This window comes from Lissotriton helveticus, chromosome 11, assembly GCF_964261635.1.
Source record: "Lissotriton helveticus chromosome 11, aLisHel1.1, whole genome shotgun sequence".
Taxonomy (NCBI): Eukaryota; Metazoa; Chordata; class Amphibia; order Caudata; family Salamandridae; genus Lissotriton; species Lissotriton helveticus.
The window spans coordinates 318,811,092-318,834,551 of NC_136072.1; the positions used below are offsets into that span (position 1 = coordinate 318,811,092).

Genomic DNA, 23,460 nt, shown 5'->3' on the forward strand with positions numbered 1-23,460 from the left:
TTAAAGTAGGACAACAGGTTTGTGTGCTTCATGGTTTTTGGCATGTCCGAACTCTTGCCTTTCTGACTTGAGTGGCAGCAGCTGGTTGGAGAAGCTTTTACCGCTGTCACTATTTCCTCGGGACCCAGGAGGGTTGAATGGCTACCCGGATGGGGTTTCTCTTTGGGTGCCGGTTGTTTTGTAGTCCTCCGTTTGGGTGCCGCTGTGGTCCTTCTTACCTTCCCCGATCTCATTGCCTCAATTAAATGGAGGTAGGGTAAGCTACCAAGGCTAATAAGAGCCTAAAAGTAGTCCAAAATAGTCCAAAAAAAAAGGGGGTTGCTATAGCCTTAAGTCTCCGATAGCTATGCAATGGCTCTACTGTTGAGGAGTTGGAAGGGATTTAATAGCCTTGGAGCTCTGGCGGGTGTGGTCAATGTGTTCAGTCTGAGGGTACTGCCAGTTCTTTAGCTTGGACTATAGAACTATTGTTTCCCGTACGAGAACATTTGCTGTCCACCACTCCAAGTCCATCTGAACATTTTCATTTTACTTTGCCTTTTCACGAAGAAAGACATAGACAGACTTATTTGAATAACAGCTTTATTCAGATTTTGCATCATACTCATAACATGACCAACACGTCCAATTGTTGGGTATGTGGAATGTTGCCCGGACATCAGAAGAAGGGAGGAACACCACTCATTCCTCTCCCGTTTTCTCATAATGGTTCTTGTCATGCTTGGTACACTCTTCTTTTTACTCTGCGATGGCCAACGAAAGGTGGACTACTTTTTCGGTTGAATAAAATCTGCTATAACGACAAAGATGGCTATCCACACGCTGAAGGAACTAAATTTGAATGGGAAGAGTATCGTCCGGACAATGTTTCTACATCTCGTGTATATACGAATCAAAGAATTATAAATGTGACGAGCTCGCATATGATAACAGTCATTGATACAAAAGCAGATTTGTGTATTAGAAATAAAGGTACAATCCCTGTAGGCCGCAGTGAATGTAATATTACACTTACCTTTGATACACCAACTGGAATTGCATTTGTAGCTTCGCGTAACACATATTTCATTTGTGGAAGTAAGGGATACCATCGTCTACCATTGGGATGGTTAGGAACATGTTATATAGCTTTTGTATTACCACCTGTATTTATTGCTCCTCCCATGTACCACAATGATTACGTTCTGTACCATGATTTCATACTGAACAGAGTTAAACGAACAGTAGATCTTGATGAAATAGACCAGACTGATACCACTTTACAACAATATGTAGATTTCAATTTGGGGTTATTTTCATTCGTAGGAGCTGCACTGAATAGCAGGAAGATAAGGCGGCTTACACGTGTGGTGGAAGCTGTCGCTAATGAAACTGCCTCTGCTTTAGGGAATATTACTGAGGAATTGCAAATTACCAGAATTGTGGCGCTCCAGAATCGAATGGTTCTAGATGTGATACTAGCTGATAGGGGCGGAGCATACCGCGTCATCGGAAGTAGTTGTTGCGTGTACGTACCAGATAACTCACCTTCCGTATATGATTCGATTACAAAATTACATAAGATAGCTGCTGAGATCCACCCAGAAAATGGAACATGGACCTTTTCTGGTTGGTTCTGGACCCTGCTTAGTACTTGGGGTTGGAAATTATTAACGATTCTCTGTGTTTTTATTGGAGTACTATTTTCCCTTTGTCTATGTGTTCAATGTGGCCCTACATTATGTTCCGTATGTATCACAGCCTGTATTCCGTCTAAACGAGCTATTGTTAAGCAAGAGAAACTGACCAATGATGAAGTATTGAAAATAATGGCTATTAACATTGAGGATGAACATTCTGACTACGTTCACTATGAGGTAGCTTTTGCTAAACGCTAAAAGGGCCGTCTGTCGTGTTTTGGCAGCTCCTGAGTTAGCGTTTAGCACAGCTACACGGTCTTTTCTGTTAACTTGACCAAAACGAACGGGGGCCATTTTGAATCCCTCTGACTTCCGTTTTCTATGAACACGCTGCCTCATGGTCAGTGTGCCCTTTTGTCCTTTCTTGATACCCATGGTCCCTATTCTGCTCGGCAACAGGCTATTTTTAGTACTGGTCAAGCGCACATGCGCATCATGCATTTACTGGTCACTCTTTAGGAATGTTAGTACTAACTGACCAGTGCTATTGAACTCCTCCCCCATGCTGGCTGTGTTCCAAAAATGACCTTATATGTACCTAAAATGTGTAACTTGTAACCGCCTATCTTTTTATTGCTATTAAACTGTATAAAAGAGGTCGCGCACCGATGTTCGGTGTGCTACTTCTTACATTGCCGAAGGGTGCTGTAGGAATGTATCACCACCCCATGGGGTCTTAATAAACTTGTCTTTTACCCTTTTCCAGCGTCCGTGCCAACTTCTATACTAAGGTGTTCGAGAGTTTAGCAGAGTATGTAGGCCTGATTTGAACCCAACACCACAGAGGGTCAACAGTGATAAACTTAGGCCCCACTCTAGAGCTACCTGGTGGACTCCCATAAATCTGGAAGAGCTGAAGAAGCTTTTGGGATTGACTTTATTGATGGGTTTGTTAAAGAAGCCAAACCTGGCTTCATATTGGTCTACCAGTCCCTTGATGGCAACAGCCATATTTCCAGCTGTTATGACTCGTGATCGGTATTTACTTTTGCTACGCATGTTGCATTTTGTGGATCATTCTTAGGCGTTGCCACGTAGTCACCCTGACTGTGACCGTCTTTTTAAGATTCGGCCTGTTCTTGATCACTTTGTTGATTGATTTTCAGAGATTTACATTCCTGCAAAAGAAATATCTATTGATGAGTCTTTGGTTTTGTTCAAGGGTCGTTTGGTTTTTAGACAGTACATCCCTAGCAAGAGGGCACGCTATGGAATTAAACTGTATATGTTGTCTGAGAGTAAGACAGGGTATGTTTTTAATTTTCGTGTGTACACTGGTAGAGATTCCACTATTGACCCCCCTGGTTGTCCGTCCACTTTTGGAGTGTCTGAGAAAATTGTGTGGGATCTTTCTAGAAGACTGTTCAACAGAGGCCACCATTTGTACCTTGATAACTTCTACACTGCTGTGCAATTGTTTAAGAAATTGTTTAAAGTGGACACTTTTGCATGTGGCACAATCCGCTCTACCCGCAAAGGTTTTCCAAAGGAGCTTGTTTGCAAGAAACTTCAGAGGGGTCAGTGCAGTTCCTTAAGTTGTGGCGAACTACTAGCTGTGAAATTTGTGGACAGGAGGGATGTGTACATGCTGACTACTATCCATGATGAGAGTACTTCACCTCCACCAGTGTGGGGTCCGGTTGCTGAAGTGCACAAACCTGTGTGCATTCTGGACTACAATAAGCACATGGGTGGTGTTGACAGAGTAGATCAGAGGTTGGAACCTTACACTGCTATTCGGAAGGCTTATGTTTGGTATAAGAAGTTGGCCATCCATTTTTTCAACTTAGCATCTTTCAATGCTTTTATTGTGTTCAAGGAGTGTTCTCCTGGGTCAAAGTTGACATGTCTTCAGTTTCAGCACTCTGTGATATCTAGCCTTGTTGCTGTGGAGCAAGTAAGTGTTCCTAGATTTGGAGTGGTGGAGGATGTGGCTCGATTGAAAGATCGCCACTTTCCTGATTACATTCCTCCCACATCTACAAAATACTTTCCCACTAGGAGATGTAGAGTCTGTTGGCGAAGAGGTTTGTGGAAGGAGACTCGTCTTTACTGCCCTGGGTGTCCTTCTAACCCTTGACTGTGTGTGCCTGCTTGTTATAGATCTTACCACACACAAAAGAATTTTTGGGAGTATCCATGAGTGGTAAAATGTACTGCTTGGGCTGTGTTTTTTTAAATAATTTGTATTCTTTTTTAAGGTTGGCATTTGTGCAATGTATTTAGTTACAGATTTTGTGTTACTAGATTTTTATCTATTTGCAATTATTTTGTTTGTTTTGTTTAAAAAAATTCAAAATGTGATGGCGGTGTGCATAGGCTGGCACTTGGCTGGCGGTGTGTGTGGAATGGTGCTTGGCTGGTGGTGTGCGTGGAGTGGCGCTTGGTTGTCGGTGTGCGTGGAGTGGCGCTTGGCTGGAGGTGTGCGTGAAGAGGTGCTTGGCTGGCAGTGTGCGTGGAGTGGTGCTTGGCTGGCGGTGTGCGTGGAGTGGCGCTTGGCTGGCGGTGTGCGTGGAGTGGCGCTTGGTTGGTGGTGTGCGTGGAGTGGTGCTTGGCTGTCGGTGTGCGTGGAGTGGCGCTTGGCTGGAGGTGTGCATGGAGTGGCGCTTGGCTGGAGGTGTGCGTGGAGTGGTGCTTGGCTGGCGGTGTGCGTGGAGTGGTGTTTGGCTGGCGGTGTGTGTGGAGTGGCGCTTGGCTGGTGGTGTGCGTGGAGTGGTGCTTGGCTGGTGGTGTGCGTGGAGTGGCGCTTGGCCGGTGGTGTGCGTGGAGCGGCGCTTGGCTGTCGGTGTGCGTGGAGTGGTGCTTGGCTGTCGGTGTGCATGGAGTGGTGCTTGGCTGTCAGTGTGTGTGGAGTGGTGCTTGGCTGGTGGTGCGCGTGGAGTGGGTCAGTGTGCGTGGAGTGGTGCTTGGCTGGTGGTGTGCGTGGAGTGGTGCTTGGCTGTCGGTGTACGTGGAGTGGTGCTTGGCTGTCGGTGTGCGTGGAGTGGTGCTTGGCTGTCGGTGTGTCGGTGTGCGTGGAGTGGTGCTTGGCTGTCGGTGTGCGTGGAGTGGTGCTTGGCTGGCGGTGTGCGTGGAGTGGCGCTTGGCTGGCGGTGTGCGTGGAGTGGCGCTTGGCTGGCGGTGTGCGTGGAGTGGTGCTTGGCTGGCGGTGTGCATGGCCTGGTGCTTGGATGTGGTGTGGGTGGACTGGCGCTCGGCTGGCGGTGTGTGAGTAGTTACTTTCTGTTGGTCACTACACACACTGCTAGTTGACCGACACTCCACGCAGTCCATCATTTTGTGTAGTTGCAGTGTCAGGAATGTGGGCGTGTGAAAGTGATGGGCCCTTGAATGGCTCTGTCTGCTGGTGTGAGTGTTGTAATGTGATGGGCCCGCGGCTGGCAGTGTGAATGTTTTGTATGTGTCACACGTATGAAAGGTGTATGAATGGCCTGTAAAGAGGTTGGTGCCTTGACGTGGCTTTACAGCTCACGAGCTGTGAGTCAGTGGTTCAGTTTCTCATACTTTCAATTATTTGCAGTGCATTTCATTTTTGTGAAATAACTTGCAAATATAATTGTATGTACTGAATCATCACTTACCCTCGTGCCAAATCCAACCAGTATGTGTGTGTGCTTGCGGATTAGATGTCTGTGCAGTAATATTTGTCTTTTTTCTCATTCTGCAGTAGGGTGTACCTTGTCCCTTTTTGTGAATGTTGTAATGTGTTGCTTTTCCTTCCGGATGGTGTCAATGGTCTGGTGTGTATCAGGTATGAAAGGTGCGTGAATGGCCTGTAAAACGGTTGGTGCCTGGTCATGGCTTTCCAGCTCACGAGTTGCGAGTCACTGGTTCGGTTTTTATGCATTTATTTATTGACAGATCATTTCATTTCGTTGAAATATCTTGTTAATAAAATTTTATGTACTGAACCATCACTCGCCCTCGTGCCAAATACAACCTGTATGTGTGTGTCTTTGAGGAATAGATAGCTGTGCTGGAATGTTTGACTTTTGAGTAACTCTGTTAAGGTATACATTACAGCTATAAATAACTTACTAAATGTAGATATTATTGTTAAACCATGGGAGTATATGGTCATGTCTTTCTTGTGAATTCTAAGTTATTTTTTATCCACAATGTCCTGCAAACTTGAAAATGTCTGTCACAATTTCCATGCAATATTGTCCCATGAATCTCACGCTGTCGAACTGAAAACTTAATTCAGTCAAAACAATTTGGTTTTGCAAGGGCGTTCCCATGAGTTTTTGGCCCGGGGCTCGGTGGCCATCTTGGGAAACCTATCTAACCCACACATTTCTGGAAACTAGACACCCAGGGGACTCCAGTGAGATATGGCTTGCGTGGGTCCCTCATCATTCTCCTACCCAGAATCCACTGCAAAGCTCAATTTTTGTAAAATAAAATAGCTTTTTTTCCTCACATTTCTATGTGGTGAAGTTGTGGAATTTGCGTGGATCCTCAAATATCCTCCCACCCAGCCTTCCCCCAGGTCTCCCGTTGAAAATGGTACCTCACTTGCGTGGGTAGGCATAGTGGCTGCAACTGGAAAAGGCCCAAATTGTACGGTGGGGACTTAAAAATTACCTACAGTAAATCTACCTTATTTCGTGGGGGGGGCACCTAAGTTTTTTGCCCCGGGCTTGGTGGCCATCTTGTCAAAGTACCAAACCCAAAAAGTTCTGAAAACTAGACACCCGGGGAAGTCCAGAGAGGTATGGCATGCGTGGGTCCCCCAATGTTTTCCTACCCAGAATTCCCTCCAAACCTTAAAATTAGGTTACAAAAACACTTTTTCAAACATTTTTGCGTGGGTTCTCCATGCCGGCACAAATGTCGTACCACCCAGCGTTCCCTTTGTTCTCCCGAGTAAAATGATAGGTCACTTGTGTGGGTGGGCCAAAGCAGAACAGGCCAAGAATGTATTTTAAAAAAAATTTGAATTCGGTATTTACAAGAAAGCACCGAGAATTCTACTGTTTTGGGGTCATCCTAGTCACAGGCCTTTGGCCCACCCACACATGTGAGGTATCATTTTACTCAGGAGAACAAGGGTAACGCTGGGTGGTAGGACATTTGTGCCGGCACGGAGATCCCATGCAAAAATGTATGGAAAAGTGTTTTTTTAACCTAATTTTAAGGTTTGCAGTGAATTCTGGGTAGGAAAATGTTGGGCAACCCACGCATGCCATACCTTGCTGGACTCCCCCGGGTGTCTAGTTTTCAAAAATGTTTGGGTTTGGTAGTTTCCCAAGTTGGCTGCCGAGCCCCGGGCCAAAAACTCAGGTGCCCCCCCCAAAAAAATAAGGTAGTTTTGCTATAGGTTATTTTTAAGTCTCCACCGTACGATTTGGGCCTTTTCCTGTTGCAACCACTTTGCCTACCCACGCAAGTAAGGTACCATTTTTATCGGGAGACCTGGGGGAACGCTAGGTGGGAGGAAATTTGTGTGAGCCCAGTGATGCCACGCTTTCCCCCACAAAATTTGTTAAAAAACTGATTTTTTTCAGCTAAAATTGAGGTTTGCAAGGGATTCTGGGTAAAGGAACGTTGGAGGATCAACGCAACTTCAAAATTGCCTATGTCAAAACCACCAGCTTTTGCAAGGGGGGTTACCTGGGTTTTTGGCCGCGTGCTAGACGGCCATCTAGGGAACCTACCAAACCCCCACATTTCTGAAAAGTAGACACCCGGGGGCTTCCAAGGAGGTATGGTTTGTGTGGATCCTCCAATGTTCCTTTACCCAGAATCCCTTGCAAACCTCAATTTTAGCTGAAACAAATCAGTTTTTTCACACATTTCTGTGTGGGAAAGCGTGGCATGACTGGGCCCACACAAATTTCCTCCGACCCAGCGTTCTCCCAGGTCTCCTGATAAAAATGGTACCTCACTTGCGGGGGTAGGCATTGTGGCTGCAACAGGAAAAGGCCCAAATCGTACAGTGGAGACTTAAAAATTACCTTTAGCCAAACTACCTTATTTTTTGGGAGGGGCACCTGCGTTTTTGGCCCGGGGTTCGGCGGCCATCTTAGGAAACTTCCAAACTCAAACAGTTCTGAAAACTAGACACCCGGGGGAGTCCAGGAAGGTATGGCATGTGTGGGTCCCCCAACGTTTTCCTACCCAGAATTCCCTGCAAACCTTAAAATTAGGTTAAAAAAACACTTTTCCATACATTTTTGCATGGGATCTCCGTGCCGGTACAAAAGTCCTACCATCCAGCGCTCCCCTTTTTCTCCCGAATAAAATGATACCTCACTTGTGTGGGTGGGCCAAAGGCCTGTGACTAGGATGACCCCAAAACAGTAGAATTCTCTGTGCTTTTTTGTCAATCCTGAACGCTACAATTTCCTAAAAATGCATTTTTGGCCTGTTCTGCTTTGGCCCACCCACACAAGTGAGGTATCATTTCACTCGGGAGAACAAGGGGAACGCTGGGTGATAGGACATTTGTGCAGGCACGGAAATCCCACGAAAAAATGTATGGAAAAGTGTTTTTTACCTAATTTTAAGGTTTGCAGGGAATTCTGGGTAGGAAAACGTTGGGGGACCCACGCATGCCATATCTCCCTTGACTCCCCCGGGTGTCTAGTTTTCAGAACTGTTATGGTATGGTAGTTTCCAAATATGGCCGCCGAGCCCCAGGCCAAAAACTCAGGGTCCCCCCAAAAATAAGGCAGTTTTGCTAAAGGTTATTTTTAAGTCTCCACTGTACGATTTGGGCCTTTTCCTGTTGCAGCCACTATGCCTACCCACGCAAGTGAGGTACCGTTTTTATCGGGAGAGCTGGGGGAACGCTGGGTGGGATGAAATTTGAGGATCCACGCAGATTCCACAACTTTACCACACAGAAATCTGAGAAAAAGTGAATTTTGTAGCAAAATTTGATGTTTGCAGTGGATTCTGGGTAGGAGAATGATAAGGGACCCACGCAAGCCATACCTCGCTGGACTCCCCCGGGTGTCTAGTTTCCAGAAATGTGTGGGTTAGGTAGGTTTCCCTAGATGGCCGCTGAGCCCCAGGCCAAAACCTCATTGGAACCCCCTTGCAAAACCAGGTCGCTTTATGATAGGTAATTTTGATGTAGCCTCATTAGGTTTTGGGCCCTTGCCTGTTGTGGGTCCTTGAGCCACCCACGCAAGGAGCGGAGGACATGCAAAACACAGTCAATCCAGACTGGTCAAAATGATAGGAACCAAGACTCGCTAAGCTCCCAAAGTCGCGGTGTGCCAAGATGGAGCACCATGCGATCATGATAACATCGCTCCAAGAGCACTTTTTCCATTTCCCTGGTGACTGTGACGACCATTGTGCAGCATAAAAATTAAAATCAGGATACCCACAACTAGTAGCAAGATTTGCGGAAGTCCTCCAAAAATGATTCTGAATAAGGAGTGTATGAAAGCTATGGTCTTAAAAAGGTTTATTATACCCTTCGTATCAGACATGTTAAAGATACGCTGTACCATTTCTCCAAAATGGAAAGGGCAGTTAGTGTGCCTGTATCTCAGCAGAGGACCTTACAACCTGGTGTTGAGTGTTGATTTAGATTCCGTATGAATTTCCCAATTTATGCCCATATAGTGGTATAATTCACATTTTATTTAGATATAGAAATCCAACCCTTATTTAGGCATTGCTCATGCTAACCAAATACAGGCATGGCCACCTACATTCATTCATCTACGTCACAACGAGTTCTTGGAAAACCAGACTCTTAAGCCTTTAGGACCTCCCCTTGCTTGGATATTGATTTCTCCAAGAATTCATTTATTATGCTTGAACATCTATTCCTTAGGGGTTCCTTCATGATGTTTATATGCCCAACTTTTACGTCAATACTGGCATTCCTAAACACCTTCAAGGTATAAATATGCCTTCACTTGCCATGGCAAACCATGGTTCGGTCCACGGTTCGACTGCCTACTTGCATGATGCCGCTCGCCACGGCAAGTTCAGAAGGAAGTCCAGTCCCCAACTGATGCACTGATCAGACGCTGCCATCCTCCTTGCCGAGAATCCAGCTCCAGTGTTTCTGACTCCCCTTGCGGGTTGTTGGAGATCGAGACCCGGGAAAGAGATTCCAACCTCTCTCATTCTAAGCTATGGAGCAGACTAGAACCTAGAGGGACTCTTGGCAATTATAGTTAAACTAAACTATAGCTGAACAGCACCTACTTCTTCCCTCGTACTACACTTAGGTTAGGTACACTGGAGTAGGATTATTTTAGAAGCACCAGATGAGTATTTTAGCCTGTGTTATTTATGTACGTATTTTTATGAATATATGTCACAGCTACAGACCATGCTATTGCAGTATTATTTAATCCTACTGCTTACGCTGTACTTATTATACTTTGCATTCTGTCTTACAATTGTAGCAGTTCCTATCTCTTGCATGAGAAATAAGACTGTTCAATAAACCTTTTTTTATTGAAACGCCCGTCTATCTATTTCTGTGCAACTCTGGAGAAACGAAGCATGAACAATTGACTGAGTGAAATGGTTATCTATTGTTTCCACGATTCTGAGATTGTTCCGACTCTAAGGGAAACAAAGTTGTCATGTTTATGAGGTCGTCAGAAACTAATCTCTTCTTGTTCATTCGAGAAGTTTCTAGTGACTTCTGAGTTAGCTGGCACACACAAGTAATTAAGTTTAATGTACTCGATAGAGACATACTGACCTCAGTCCTATGTCATAACTATAGTGTATTGTATTCCAATGCACAGAGCCTATCAGGGATATAGGAACTACACTACATGGCGCCCAACGGTTTGGTAAGGCACTAATTTAACACTAGATACTGAAGTAACTCAGTTGTGCTTTTCTCAGAGACCCCTACTCATAAAACTCCATAAGATGTCTGGAGTGGGTAGGGATAATATCTACCATAGCTGAGTAGGACGAAAGTCCTATGTATTTGCTTTTTGGTTTATTCAAAGTTGAAAGATACAATGTTCCAAAATATTGTCCACCTTATCTTTGTTCCCTTGAAACTTGCTCTGCAACTTTCATTAAACAATGTCCGAGGACAATAACACCGGAACAGGTGGAGCTGCAGCCAACCAAGTTGCAGCAGCTTTAAATCAAACAGGTTTTAATGAAACCGATGAGAATGCTATAATCATTCCTCCAAATTTAAGGAGAGCTATCACTCTAAAACTTATAAAACATGGCCTAACACCAAGAGGTGGTAGAACAGTTTTTGTGATAGAGGCACATGAATATCACCAGACAGAGGTATTCTATTCATAGATAGTATTTCCAGAATCAAATCCAGTAACACACGTGTTTCACTTCTACAAAGAAGATGAACCACCCGAGGAATATATTCCATTCGAGGATATTGAAATTCCACTCACATGCCATTAGCATAATCTCTTGTTTAAAGGTGCCCTAAAACATTTTAATCACATTACCAGGTTCGGTCCACTAGGTAGACCAGGAGCAACAATGCCGGTTTTAGCCTGCTATACACCTGACCCTCACATTGAAGCAATGTCGGACGATGAATTACTTACTAATATCCAAAGATTAATAGGATTATACAGTTAAAGCAAAACTGTCTGAAAGTTCTGAAAAGGCCTTTACTAAAAACACTCCTACCTCTTCTAAAATGAAGTGGGAAAATACATACATTCAAAAGAGAAAGATTCTGAATCCTGAGGTAGGTCTCCTCAAAAGGAGCCCTCTGAAAGGAGGTATAACCTCAGGAATAGGGATAATTTGAGAAAACCTGACCAGTATCAAGATAGGCGGCCATACGTTGGACCCGTTTTTTACGAACCTGACGGAGGCTTCAGTAACGGCTGTTACCCCGCTCGGCTGGACAGACCATTCTTTAGTGGTCATTCATGCCCCCTTGCCGAGAATTCCCTCCTCTGCTCCTGTGAGGACGATTTCCACACGGCACTGGAGTAAACTGAGTCTCGAGGACCTTCATCAGGCCCTCGCGGCAGTGCCGTTGGGACCTCTGGCGGACGCGGATACAGGTTACGACCGGTTCTGCTCGTGGATCACTGAGGCACTTGATTCCCTGATTCCTGTTTCAACTAGGAAAATCAGTTCCAGGGAGTCAAGCCCCTGGTATGACGGTGCTTTACGTATACTCAAGGGCAGCTGTAGGCGAGCGGAGAGGGAGTGGCGGAAGGTGTATGACAGCGGGAAGAAGGCTGTGTATCTCGCTGCCGTTAAAGCTTACCACCGTGCTATATGTCGGGCCCGGGCAGCTTTTTACGCGGCGGAGTTCGGCAATAGCCTTAACCCTTCTAAAACCATCTTTAAAGTGGTAAAGGACCTTGTGGCAAAACGAGCCCCGGCCATAACAACGAGCTCCATCGTGCATTGTGAGGCCCTTGCCCGGTTCTTTTTAGGAAAAGTTCAAAACATCTATTCAAGTTTTTCGGATACTAGGTTACCGGCAGGTACTCCACGCAACTTTGGCGGACATTTTCTGCTTCAGGTGCTACCCCCGTTGACACCCGAGGGCTTTACCATCTTGGCGCAGCAGGTGAAATCCGGGTCGCCCGCTGATTCGCTTAAGCCAGCCCTTTTCAGAGACCAGTTGTTTGTGGGTGCGGTACTCTCCCTGATTAACATCTCACTGGCCTCAGGTACGGTTCCAACAAGCTGGAAGCGGGCTGTGGTTTCTCCTATTTTAAAGAAACCCTCTTTGGACCCGGAAAAGCCGGAAAACTACCGGCCTATTTCCCTGCTCCCCTGGCCGACCAAAGTCGTAGAGGCCCACGTGAACAAGGTTCTTTCCAACCACCTCACTTGCGCCAACATCTTAGACCCCACCCAGAACGGGTTTCGTGCTGGGCACAGCACGGAAACCGCCCTTCTCACCATGGCTGTACATCTCCGCACAGTGATGGATGCAGGACAGACGGCGGCGCTGGTATTATTAGATCTAAGCGCCGCCTTCGATACTGTCTCTCATTCCATCCTGTTGCACCGCCTGGAGGAGATTGGAGTGGGAGGGTCCGCCCTCCAGTGGTTCCAGTCCTTCCTCGATGGTCGTCTCTTCTGCGTGGCGATTCCGCCGTTCCAGTCCAGTTTCCATCCTCTGAAACAGGGAGTGCCGCAGGGATCCTTGCTGAGCCCCACGTTGTTCAATCTTTACGTGAGACCGCTAGCTGAGGTTGTCAGGCAGTGGGGTATGACAATGGTGTCATACGCCGATGACACCCAGCTAGCGGTTACGATCAGCGGGGATGCGGACCAGGATGCCCCCAGGTTTCAGAGTGGACTCAGAGCGGTGGCAAGCTGGATGAAGGCCAACTGCCTCCAGCTCAACGCGAAGAAGACCGAGATCATGATCGTCGGTAGAAGGGCAGATCTCTGGGGGGACAGGTGGTGGCCTTCGGAGCTTGGGCCGGCCCCCCGTCCGGTGACAGAATAAAAAAATTTGGGAGTGTGGATGGATCCCACTCTCAGCTTTGTGGGGCACACGAAGAAAACAGCAGCTTGCTGTTTTGGAATTCTCCGGGCTTTGCGACCAGTTCTGAAGTTTTTCGATTCTAAGACACGGCAGTTGGTTATCCAGGCGACTGTTACATCGCGCCTGGACTATGCCAGCTCTCTACTGGTCGGCGCCAACTTGGCCGAAGTCACCCGCCTCCAACGAGTGCAGAACGCGGCTGCCAGAGCCATCGTTGGTCTTCCCAGATCCTGCCCTGTTTCCGGCACTCTGAAAGCGCTGCACTGGCTGCCGGTCAGAGCAAGAATCCAGTTTAAAGTGCTGTGCCTGTCTTTTAAGATCCTAAAGGGCACGGCCCCTCTAACTCTTACGGGTCTTCTGTCCTGGTATGTCCCCACCCGTCACCTGAGATCCTTGGGCCAAGCTCTTGCCATCACTCCGCGTTACAAGCTGTGCCGTATTGGTGGTCGTTCCTTCCGGGTCAAAGCGGCCGAACTCTGGAATTCTCTCCCGGTGGAGATTCGGCTGTTGGAAGACCTTCTTTCTTTCCGCAAGGCGATAAAAACTTTCCTGTTTTAAATCTTATTTTCCTACTTTTAGCTGTTGTGTTTCCTGTGGTTGTTGCGTGTTACCTTGACATGCGCCGGGACGCCCCTTGGCTGGGGCAGCTGTGCGCAGTACAAATTCACGTAACATAACATAACATACTGATACACGTTCCTATCGTACCTTTCAGATATTGTCACAGAAAGAAGAGGGCGGTCAGATCAAAAAGAAGAATGCGTGAAGTCCAAAGACGATCAACACATTCAGACAAACAAAACAAAACCTCAATTCTCCAAGAAGAAAGTAGCAGGTCTAAAGATCTGACATGCCGGGGTTCTGAGAACACAGCTCAAGAACGGAGAATGGGCTCAGACAATGTTGGACAGCACAGCAGAAGTATCAATAGCTCGCCAGAACCTGAAGGGACTTCTGGAGATAGTGGACCTGAATGAAGACATTCAAGTTGAAACTGCAGACACCAGAGTTAGTTCTCCACATAGGTTATGTGAAATAACACTCCGGAAGGAGGGACACATACCAAGAAAAGTGAAAGCACTCTTTTGGGAGAGACTTTCAAAGGGTTGTGATATACCTCTAACAGAACAGGACTGGCCACCAGAATTTATCAGGGAGTGCCCACATGGAGAAGACATCATTATGCCAGCCTTTTCCAACCATGTTCCAATACATATAAAATATACTTATGCCAGGAAATGGGCAGTCGCCCAAGCCCCAGCATTATACAAAAATCATGTAGGATGGGATGAGGACTCACCTCACCACACAATCCACTTAAAAAATCAACCAACGGCACATAGGCAGTATCCAATTAAGCAAGAAGCTAAAAAAACAGGTCAGGGAGATCTTAGATCAACTTGAATATCAAGGGGTGATTGAAACTTGCACCCCATCAATGAACAATCCTTTGTTTCCTGGTTCCAAACCAGACAATACATATCGTCTAGTTTTGGATTACAGACACCTAAATTCTTGTTGTAAAACATTTGCAGTGGAAAATGCACACAGTACAGCATTAATGAATAACATTGTGCGTAAAAAATATAAAACCACATTAGACATTTCAAACGGTTTCTTTTGTCAAAACATTGCACCTGAAAGTAGGTATTTGACCGCTTTCTCAATAATAGGGACCCAGTGTCACATCTGTCATCTCCCTCAAGGATTCAAGAATAGTCCGGGGTTATTCTCAGCAAGAGTAACAGAGTTACTAGAAACTTAAGATGACGAGGCATTGTCATATGTCGATGATATCTATCTGACAGACGATGACCTGAACAGGCACTTGAACAGGGTGAACACCATTATACTGGGCTTTGCCTCTGAAGGGTATAAATTCAATTAAAAAAATCAAGAATTGCCCATCTAAACATACTTTCAAGTGAAGGCAAAAGCCTGGCAGCCAACTTTTTAGAAAAGTGTGCTCTGCTTCAACCTCCAAAAACTAACCCTGGGCGGACAACTACGCTATACTCGAGTAGTTTGCGAAGTTTGCGCTACTTCGCACTACCCGAATTGCACGTAGCACAGTGCGATCACGCGTAGTGGTCATTTTTTGCTTGCTCGCGGTCTTCAACATCAAGTTGGCGACCGCGAGCGAGCAAAATGATACCCCGGCGAGACTTTTTCCTCGTTCGGGATCAGCAACATCAAGTTGGCAATCGCGAGCGTGGAAAATAAACCTCCCGGCGAGATTCTCAACGTGTGGAGGTCAGGTTTCTCATTACGAGTGGTCGCCTATGCTCGCGACCGCTCGCGATGATAATGATATGATAAAAAGGATTTATATAGCGCTTGTTCACCAACGGTTTCTTGGCGCTGGGGTAAGGGAGCGTGAACAGAGGGGGGGGGTGCGGGTTATTGGTCATAGGCCTGGGAGAACAGCCAAGTTTTGAGAGATTTCCTGAACATGGGGTAAGACTCCATTTGGCGCAACGTAGGTGGCAGGGAATTCCAGAACTGGGGAGCAATGGACGCAAATCTCAGCCCCCCGAGTTTCTTCCGCTTGAAGGCGAGGGGAGTCAACAGATTCGCGTTGGCGGAGCGGAGGGTCCGGCGGGGGATGTAGCGCTCGATTCTGTTAGCGATTAAGACTGGTCTGTGGGAAAAGAGAGCTCTGTGGGTTAAGCAGCCGATCTTGAAAAGGCAGCATTGCGCCACGGGGAGCCAATGGAGGCCACTGAGGAGAGGTTTAGCTCGATGCGACTTGGGTAGACCGTGAACAAGTCTGGCCGCCTAGTTCTGCACCAGCTGAAGCCTCTGTAGCTGATAAGCCGGGATCCTGGCGTATAGGGAATTGGAATAGTCAATTCGTGACTTTACTAGGGCCAAGGTGACCTGAACCAGGGCCTCAAAGGAGAGGAATTTACTAATTTTTTTAATCCTGCGCAAGTAATTGTAATTGTAATTGTAATAGGATTTGTAGAGCGCCTTATCACCCAGATGTCTCTAAAAAGAAGCAGGAAGAGACTGCAGAATTGACTTGAGTCTTAAGGGTGAGATCGCTACTAATGAAGACTCCAAGGCTTTTTTGACTGCTCCGGCAGGGGTAGGTGGGGGGCCCAGAGTGGGTGGCCAGAAGTTAGGGTTCCAGGGGTTGGATGTGGGCCTGGTGAGAACTAGCTCAGTCTTATCTGGGTTTAGTTTGAGTTGACTTGTGTTCATCCATGAACGAATGAAAGTTAAGGTGGACTGGAAAGATTCAATTGCAGGGGGAGAGGGGTCAATGGTGAAGATGAGCTGAATATCATCGGCATAGTTGAAGATGGCTACGTCCCTCTTCCGTAGGTCTGATATTAGTGGACGGATGTAAAGGTTAAAAAGGAGCGGGGAAAGTGAGGAGCCCTGGGGGACCCCACAAGTGAGTTCTTTTTTTTCCGACGTAAGGTCGGATAGGCGGACAGCCATGGTGGCGATTGCAGAGGAAGGAAGATATCCATTTTAGGGGGATACCCTGGATGCCGGCGCTTTCGACACGTTCGACCAAAAGTTTATGGTCGATGGTGTCGTAAACAGCCGGCAAATCCAGGAGGACAAGTGCCTGCGAGATGTTATGGTCCACGCCTTGTCTTAGCTCATCGTGGACGGCTAGTAAGATGGATTCTATGGAGTGCTCAGGTCTAAAACCTGCCTGGTGGGGGTCCAGGTAGTGTGTGTTTTCCACGAATGTACTAAGGCAACTTGTGACGTAAGCCTCCAGGATCTTTCCCAAGAATGGTAGGAGTGAGATGGGCCGAAAATTGCTGGGCACAGAGGGGTCTGCACCTGGTTTTTTCAAAATGGGTCGCACTTCTGCCATTTTTAAACAGTTTGGGACAATGCCTGACGACAGGGAGTTATTAAGAAGAGACAATGGGATTTCAGGGAGATGACTGAAGATTTCTCGAGCAATGTGGGGGGGGCAGCTGTCTGTGGGGAAACCAGAACAAACTTTATTGAAGAGGGAGAAAAAGATATCTTGTGTGATGGGTGAAAATAAGTCAAATGAGGATGGGTTGTGATATATCTCAGCGGGTACCGGGGGGGTGTAGTCTTGGGGATACTAGCTTTGATCGTGGCAATTTTATCGAAACAATAAGTGTTAAGGGAGTCGCAGAGCTGTTGGGACGGGGCTGGTTTGGTGATGATTCTGTCAGGTTTGACAAGCTCGTCCACAATAGAGAATATTTCTTTCGCTTTATTATCAGAACTAAGAACTTTTAGCGAAAAATATTCGGATTTTGCTTTCAGGATGGCAGCTTTGTATTGATGCAGAGCCGTTACGAAGGAGGATTTCAGTATAGGGCAGTAGTTCTGTCTCCACTTTCGCTCTGCTTGGCGCAGGGACAATTTAATTTCTTTCAGGTTGTTGGTGAACCAGCATTGTGCGTCATGGGGTCTTTTCTGATTCACATTCCTGAGTGGGGCAAGGTTATCTCTGCCTGTGGCCAGGCAGGCATTAAGGTTATTGGCCTGAACATGGAGAGATAGGTGAGAGTCGTGAGGAAACTACCAGTCCGCGTTGAGCAAGCTGCCGCTCGGGTAAAAATCTTCTTGAGCGGCAGAAAACGACAGCTCGCACTGTGCAAGATGCCGTTTTCAATGATTGCACAGTGCGGACAAGCATCCGGCACTGTGCAATCATGCCAAAAAAGCACTCTACGCAGATTGCGTAGCACGACGCGTAGCTCGCATAGTGCGAAGTGCACTTTGCGTAGCTACGGATATCGCTACTTCGCGAACTACGCCCAGGGTTACCAAAAACGCTGAAATACTTAGTCGATTCTAGGTTTCCTGAATTTCAGAAGAACTTACACTCTAAACTACACAGAAAGGGTTAAACCTCTCTACGAATTAATCAAACCTGATTTTATATGACACATTGGACAAAAGAACACATAGAAATTGTGCGATCGCTACAAACAGACATGCTAGCAACAAATCATTCACAAACACGCGTAAACGTATGCAACTTAGTGTTCCGAATCATTCCGGGTCATTGCGGATTCACCTACTTAACTTTTAATGAAGGTAAGAAAGTTCCAATTGCATAGAAACCACATTTGTATACACAAGCAGAAATGAAATTTACATTGACAGAAAAAAATCTGAAGCAGTTCAAACCGCTGTAGCAGAAGAAAGAGCCCAAGCACAGGGGAAACGCATTATGGTCGTAACTCCTGTACCAGCCTTAGAGGCAGTTACAAAAGCTAGCATTCCGAATGCAAAAGCTTTACATCCAAGATGGATACAATGGGTTAATTCTCTTGCTGCAACTGATGTTGAATATGTTTTTGATCCTTATTTGAAAACACAAGCATTCCTGCAATACAAACACGAATGTCCTCTGCCTACTGAAATTCTACCTCTAGACCAGTATGAATGTATAATTTATACTGACTGATCAGCACAACCCGCTACGGATGGTAAACAAGCTTATAGCGCTGCATGCGTGATCAATAAAGGTTGTATGCGCGATGGCAAATTTAGACCTATGGTCACAAAAAAGCAATCTCTAGGAGATTGTACAGCTCAGCGAGCTGAACTGCAAGCATTCAAAATGGCACTTGAAAATACGGATCGCGAATTCCCCACACTCATAGTGTGCGATTCTTTTTACTGTGTTCAATCTTACAATGAATATTTACAGAATTGGCTTCAAAATGGTGTCAACAATGCAAAAGGTGGGATAATCAAACACAAAACGCTTTGGGAACAAGTAGTTCAGTTGCGAAACGGACTACAAAACACTCTTGTGATACACACGCTGAGTCATCAACGTGATGGCGTTCACGTTGAAGGGAATTCATTGGCTGATGAAGCCGCAAAGGGGGCTGAGCAAACGGCTTCCTTAGCTGCAATAACTCGTTCAAAAACGAAAATGGACAGTGAAATAATACTGGCTGTCAATGCTTCAAGCAAAGGCAGCGGTGCAGCGTTACCTAAAAAGTTTCCACTCAAATACTCATATAATTGATACGAACAATGTTCCGGTTGCTCGAATCCCTGGAGTGGGGGCTAGGGTAATACCAAACATGGAACATAGATTAGAACTAATCCTAGCAGCACATGAAGGGCTCACCTCTGCTCATGCAGGTGTTTCCGCCACAGTGTTGTTATTAGAGCAATGAAACTGGTGGCCCGGCATTAGGAAACAGACCAGAAACTATGTCCTGGACTGTGAAATATGCCAAAAGATGAAAGTCTCTTCTGTGAAACCTCCTGCCCAGACGCTCCAGTTAATTTCAGATAAACCATTAGCGTGTGTTTACCTGGACCACTGCAGTGCCTTACAAAGGGATGGTAACTATAAATATATCATGGTCGTGTTCAATGTCCATATGGGTGTGGCCTCAGCGCTCGGCTGATGCTTGAACTGTTATAAAAGATTTGCATCTTTATCGGCACATACGCAATAGGCACACTACACTCTGACCAGGGCCCTGTGTTTAGCTCTCGAGCTTACAAAGAAGCCAAGGCCAGTTTGGGGGTTGAATTGCGGTACTCTTCTCCATTCCATCCTGAGGGAAATTCTGTTGTGGAAAGAAAAAACCGGCACATAAAGCAGTCTATAACAGTTAGGGCATTAGGTTTATGTAATGGGTGGGTCAAACATCTTTATGGGGTCCAACGTAGTCTAAACAAATGGCCAAGAAGTTCTCTAGGGGGTGTCACTCAATATGAGGTCCTATTTTGGACAAGAATGTTGGTTCTGGATCTTGATTTTCATGGAACAGTGGTGGAAAATAAGAAATTTTATATCAAAGATCGTTTGGCTGTTTTACAGGACTTAAATGAACTAAGATCGAAACAAAGCAACGTGTTCCTGAAGCCAACCACCACTGGGGAAAAAACAACCATCCCAGCAAGGCCTGTCTGGATCCCAAAGCTTGGTGATCTTTTCAGAGAAAAGATCAAGGACAAGAAGGAATTTGGGCCTTCTTACAGACAACCAGTACCTGTCCCAGCAATCCACGGATCAAGAACAGTTTTACTGCCACCCCTTGCTGGTAAAAAGGAGAAAAGATTTGTGTTCATCGACCTGATCAAACCACACTATGTGGCCGATACTAAGTAGTAGGCCAAGTGGACTCGGCATCGGGGAGCGCCTGCAAAGCATTGGCTACCTGAAAGTTCACTGCATCTCCCTTGACATTAGCAAGTATGAGATCGCAAACCACATCAAAGGCGCTACATGGCGCCCAACGATTCCGGGGACCTTATTGCATGACTGTTTATCATTGAGATTGAATTCTGAAAACAGTGACGTAGTGTTGATCAAATGCCAAGGCACATAGCCTGCACGCAAGTTTTGTAGCGTCCAGCCTAAAAGCATGATAGAACGTAGCTGAGACCGACCATGTTGCAGCATGACAAAGTCCTTGTTCCATGATGTCTATGGCAGAAGACACAATGCTGTCCAATGAATATATCCTGGACGACACAGTCGTGAACCCATTGTATACTACAGAGAGAGATTTCTCTAAATTAATACGATCAATTTCTCGTATTTGTTCTGCAGTCTCTGCCTGGGTAATCTTCCTTTTTTTTTATTGCGGCTCAAGAATCAGAAGATACACATTGTGACATAAAGGAAATTAACTCAAAAAAGAAGAATACAGAATGAAAGTCAAATTTGATACAAAGTTCATACATATAAATCCAAAAAAAAACATATAACCTTAATAGTAGTTATTGCGTTAGTAGTTTGTGGGCAGCAACAACAATTAGAACATTTACAAGATTTCACTTACAAGAAGGAGTCCCAAATTTTCTCAAATTTCATTAACTAATTGGTGCCTCTTTGTTTAGCCACATAAATTTCATTAAGAAAAGACCACCATTCCATGATGTGTGGAGGAGTGGGAGAGATCCACGCACGGGCAATTGTTAACTTGGCACATGACAACATAATTGAGATTAAGGTTTGCTGGGGTACATTAACTTGACAAATATTCAGTAGGATTAGGGGTGCCGTAAGAGACGGGGGTTGAGTCAATTTTTGTTTCATTACTTTATCTAAGGCCTTCCAAAATTCAGATAGCAAAGGACACGAAAATAGCATATGTTCCAGGTCCGCTGCAACCAGAGCGCACTTGGGGCATTTAGTTCGATCAGTATATAAAACATTTATGGACCATTTTTAGATCTTTTCAGGGGTGTGATACAACATGCAAGTAGTTTTAAATTGCTGAAGCCTCAGGCTGGAAGAAGAAGTGAAGCTATGGCTGTTTCGAAGAGATTGGCAAATCATATTTGGGGTAATCATAATCCCCAGCATTTGACTCCACTTTACCACCAGCCTGGAGCAGTCAGCGATCTTATACACCCCAAAACTTTTATATCCAATGCTGATTAAAGATTTATTTATGTCAGAATACAAATAATCCCAAATATTCGAGTCCAATAGCTCAAAAAGTTTCATTTTCCGAATAAAAAAAATCAAACATCTGTATATATTTGAACCTCATTAGTTCTGTGACCTTATATAAAACCTTTAGTGACTCAAAGCTCAAAAAACCCTGTGCCCCATATAAGTCCCCCAGTGTTTTTATACCACATGTACCCCAACTGTTAGTTGCCCCGTCATTAAAAATGCCGGGAAGGCCAGGGTTCCCCCACAATAAGAGTTTAGGGTGATAAAAAGAGGTGTGACAAAAAACCAAAATATTACGCCAAATTTTAACTAGGTCCATAGCCGTCTTAAATTTAACTCTTTTAAAATAGTTAGGGCCTGGGTAAGCTTCCATATTTCATTAGAAGCAGCGTATACACTGGCATATATGAAACATTTTTGACGCGGTTTTCTTGGTCCTAGCAAGAATTCCCTAAGGTCTGTGCCATCTTTAAGTAAAGATAAGTGTTGTTTTACATCCTCAAGTGTAGATTTCTGTAGCCAATCAAGGCATAGTTTTCCTACACTGTATGTTGTTACTACCCCAGGATGCTGTCTTTGAACATATCTTGGGTTTGGCCTATTGATAGTGAAACCCTGTGTTTTGTTCAGGAATCAATCTTGACAGTTGTTTGTGTCTGTGGGCCAGAGCAACTATTTTTTCCATTCTGGATCTGATCTGTTGTGATGCAAAATATTATGTACGTCAACCTCCCCGTGTAGTGCTATTACTTGTAGGTATATGTATGGTCGGTGTGTTCATGTCTTTGATCTTGGCTAACCCAAGGCAAGACTTTTGTTGGACAGTGTCATTCAAAAACATAATTTGCTCAGGGTTGATACCGGCTCTAAACAAAGCTTCTACCCCCTGCACTTGCCAATCTTTTGTACCCCAGACAGTTTTTGGCTCAATGTTGTCTTTCCAAAAGTCAAAACCCTGTCTAGACAGTTGGGCGCTAAAGGCTGCAGAATAAAACTGTTTTGTATTGGTTAACATATTTTTTGTTCCTGTCTTGTTCACATTTTGAAAATAAAATGAATTAGCATTGGATAATTTGAACCCTGAAAAATATGGAAATTTCATTGCAAACATTTTTGAGCTAACCTTTGGAGGTGTAGGGCACTATTTCCATTGGTTATACATATATACATTTCTAGGCATTACATTGTGCAAGAAATGATGACCATAATGGTTATAACAATACATTTGTTCATAGTCTGATGAAACCTCTAAATATTCATGATTTGTGAATACTGCTGACATTTCTAGACCAGACATCATATTATTAACAGTCTCGAAGAAGCCCCAATCATCAGAAAAGTTACTAGAGGTAATAAAGTCACTTAATGAAATCTTGAATAAGTGTGGAATCTTCAAAAGCTCCGACGGACCAAAAATGTCATATTCAGTTCTGTCCCAAACTACACCATCCGGTATAGGAACGGCTGTGATGTTCACTGCTGACAAGTCTCTTTGTTCACGATGTGATGATTTGTGTGGCTGGAGAAGTAAGTTCACTTTTTTACTCACTGTGTCCATTTGAATATATCTTCCATTTATGAGCATACCCAGAGTTATTACCAGAGCTAACCAAAGTACAAAAAAGAATATTCCCAAAACAATCTGTAGTTCAATCCCTGGTGACACCAGATAAGTCTTTTTCAGGTGATGAAAAAAGTCTGTTGCTTGTTCTTTGAAAGTTCTTTTTGCTGGCGTCGTTTCAGGTTTGCTGGGATCCTCAGAAAACGTATCAGAGTTAATGAAATAGCCAGAGGCAGTTCTGTCAATGGTTGGAATTGCATCCGGATTTGTTGAAATCGCTGGAACCTCTTGATCACTTGTTACTTCATTGTAGATAGGTGTATCAGGACGAACTGTTATTTGGGTCTCAAGAGGAACGAGTTCCAAAGCTTTATTG

General features: G+C 45.1%; 1 protein-coding gene across 1 annotated transcript in view; it reads left to right on the top strand.

The window, feature by feature from the left end:
* The first annotated feature begins 245 nt into the window (after positions 1-245).
* LOC144790789 (uncharacterized) overlaps positions 246-23,460 on the top strand; it is a 35,422-nt gene continuing 12,207 nt past the window's right edge. Inside the window, exon 1 of the mRNA XM_078665478.1 lies at positions 246-251. Within this exon, the coding sequence (XP_078521604.1) occupies positions 246-251 (6 nt within the window). The remainder of the gene's footprint in view (positions 252-23,460) is intronic.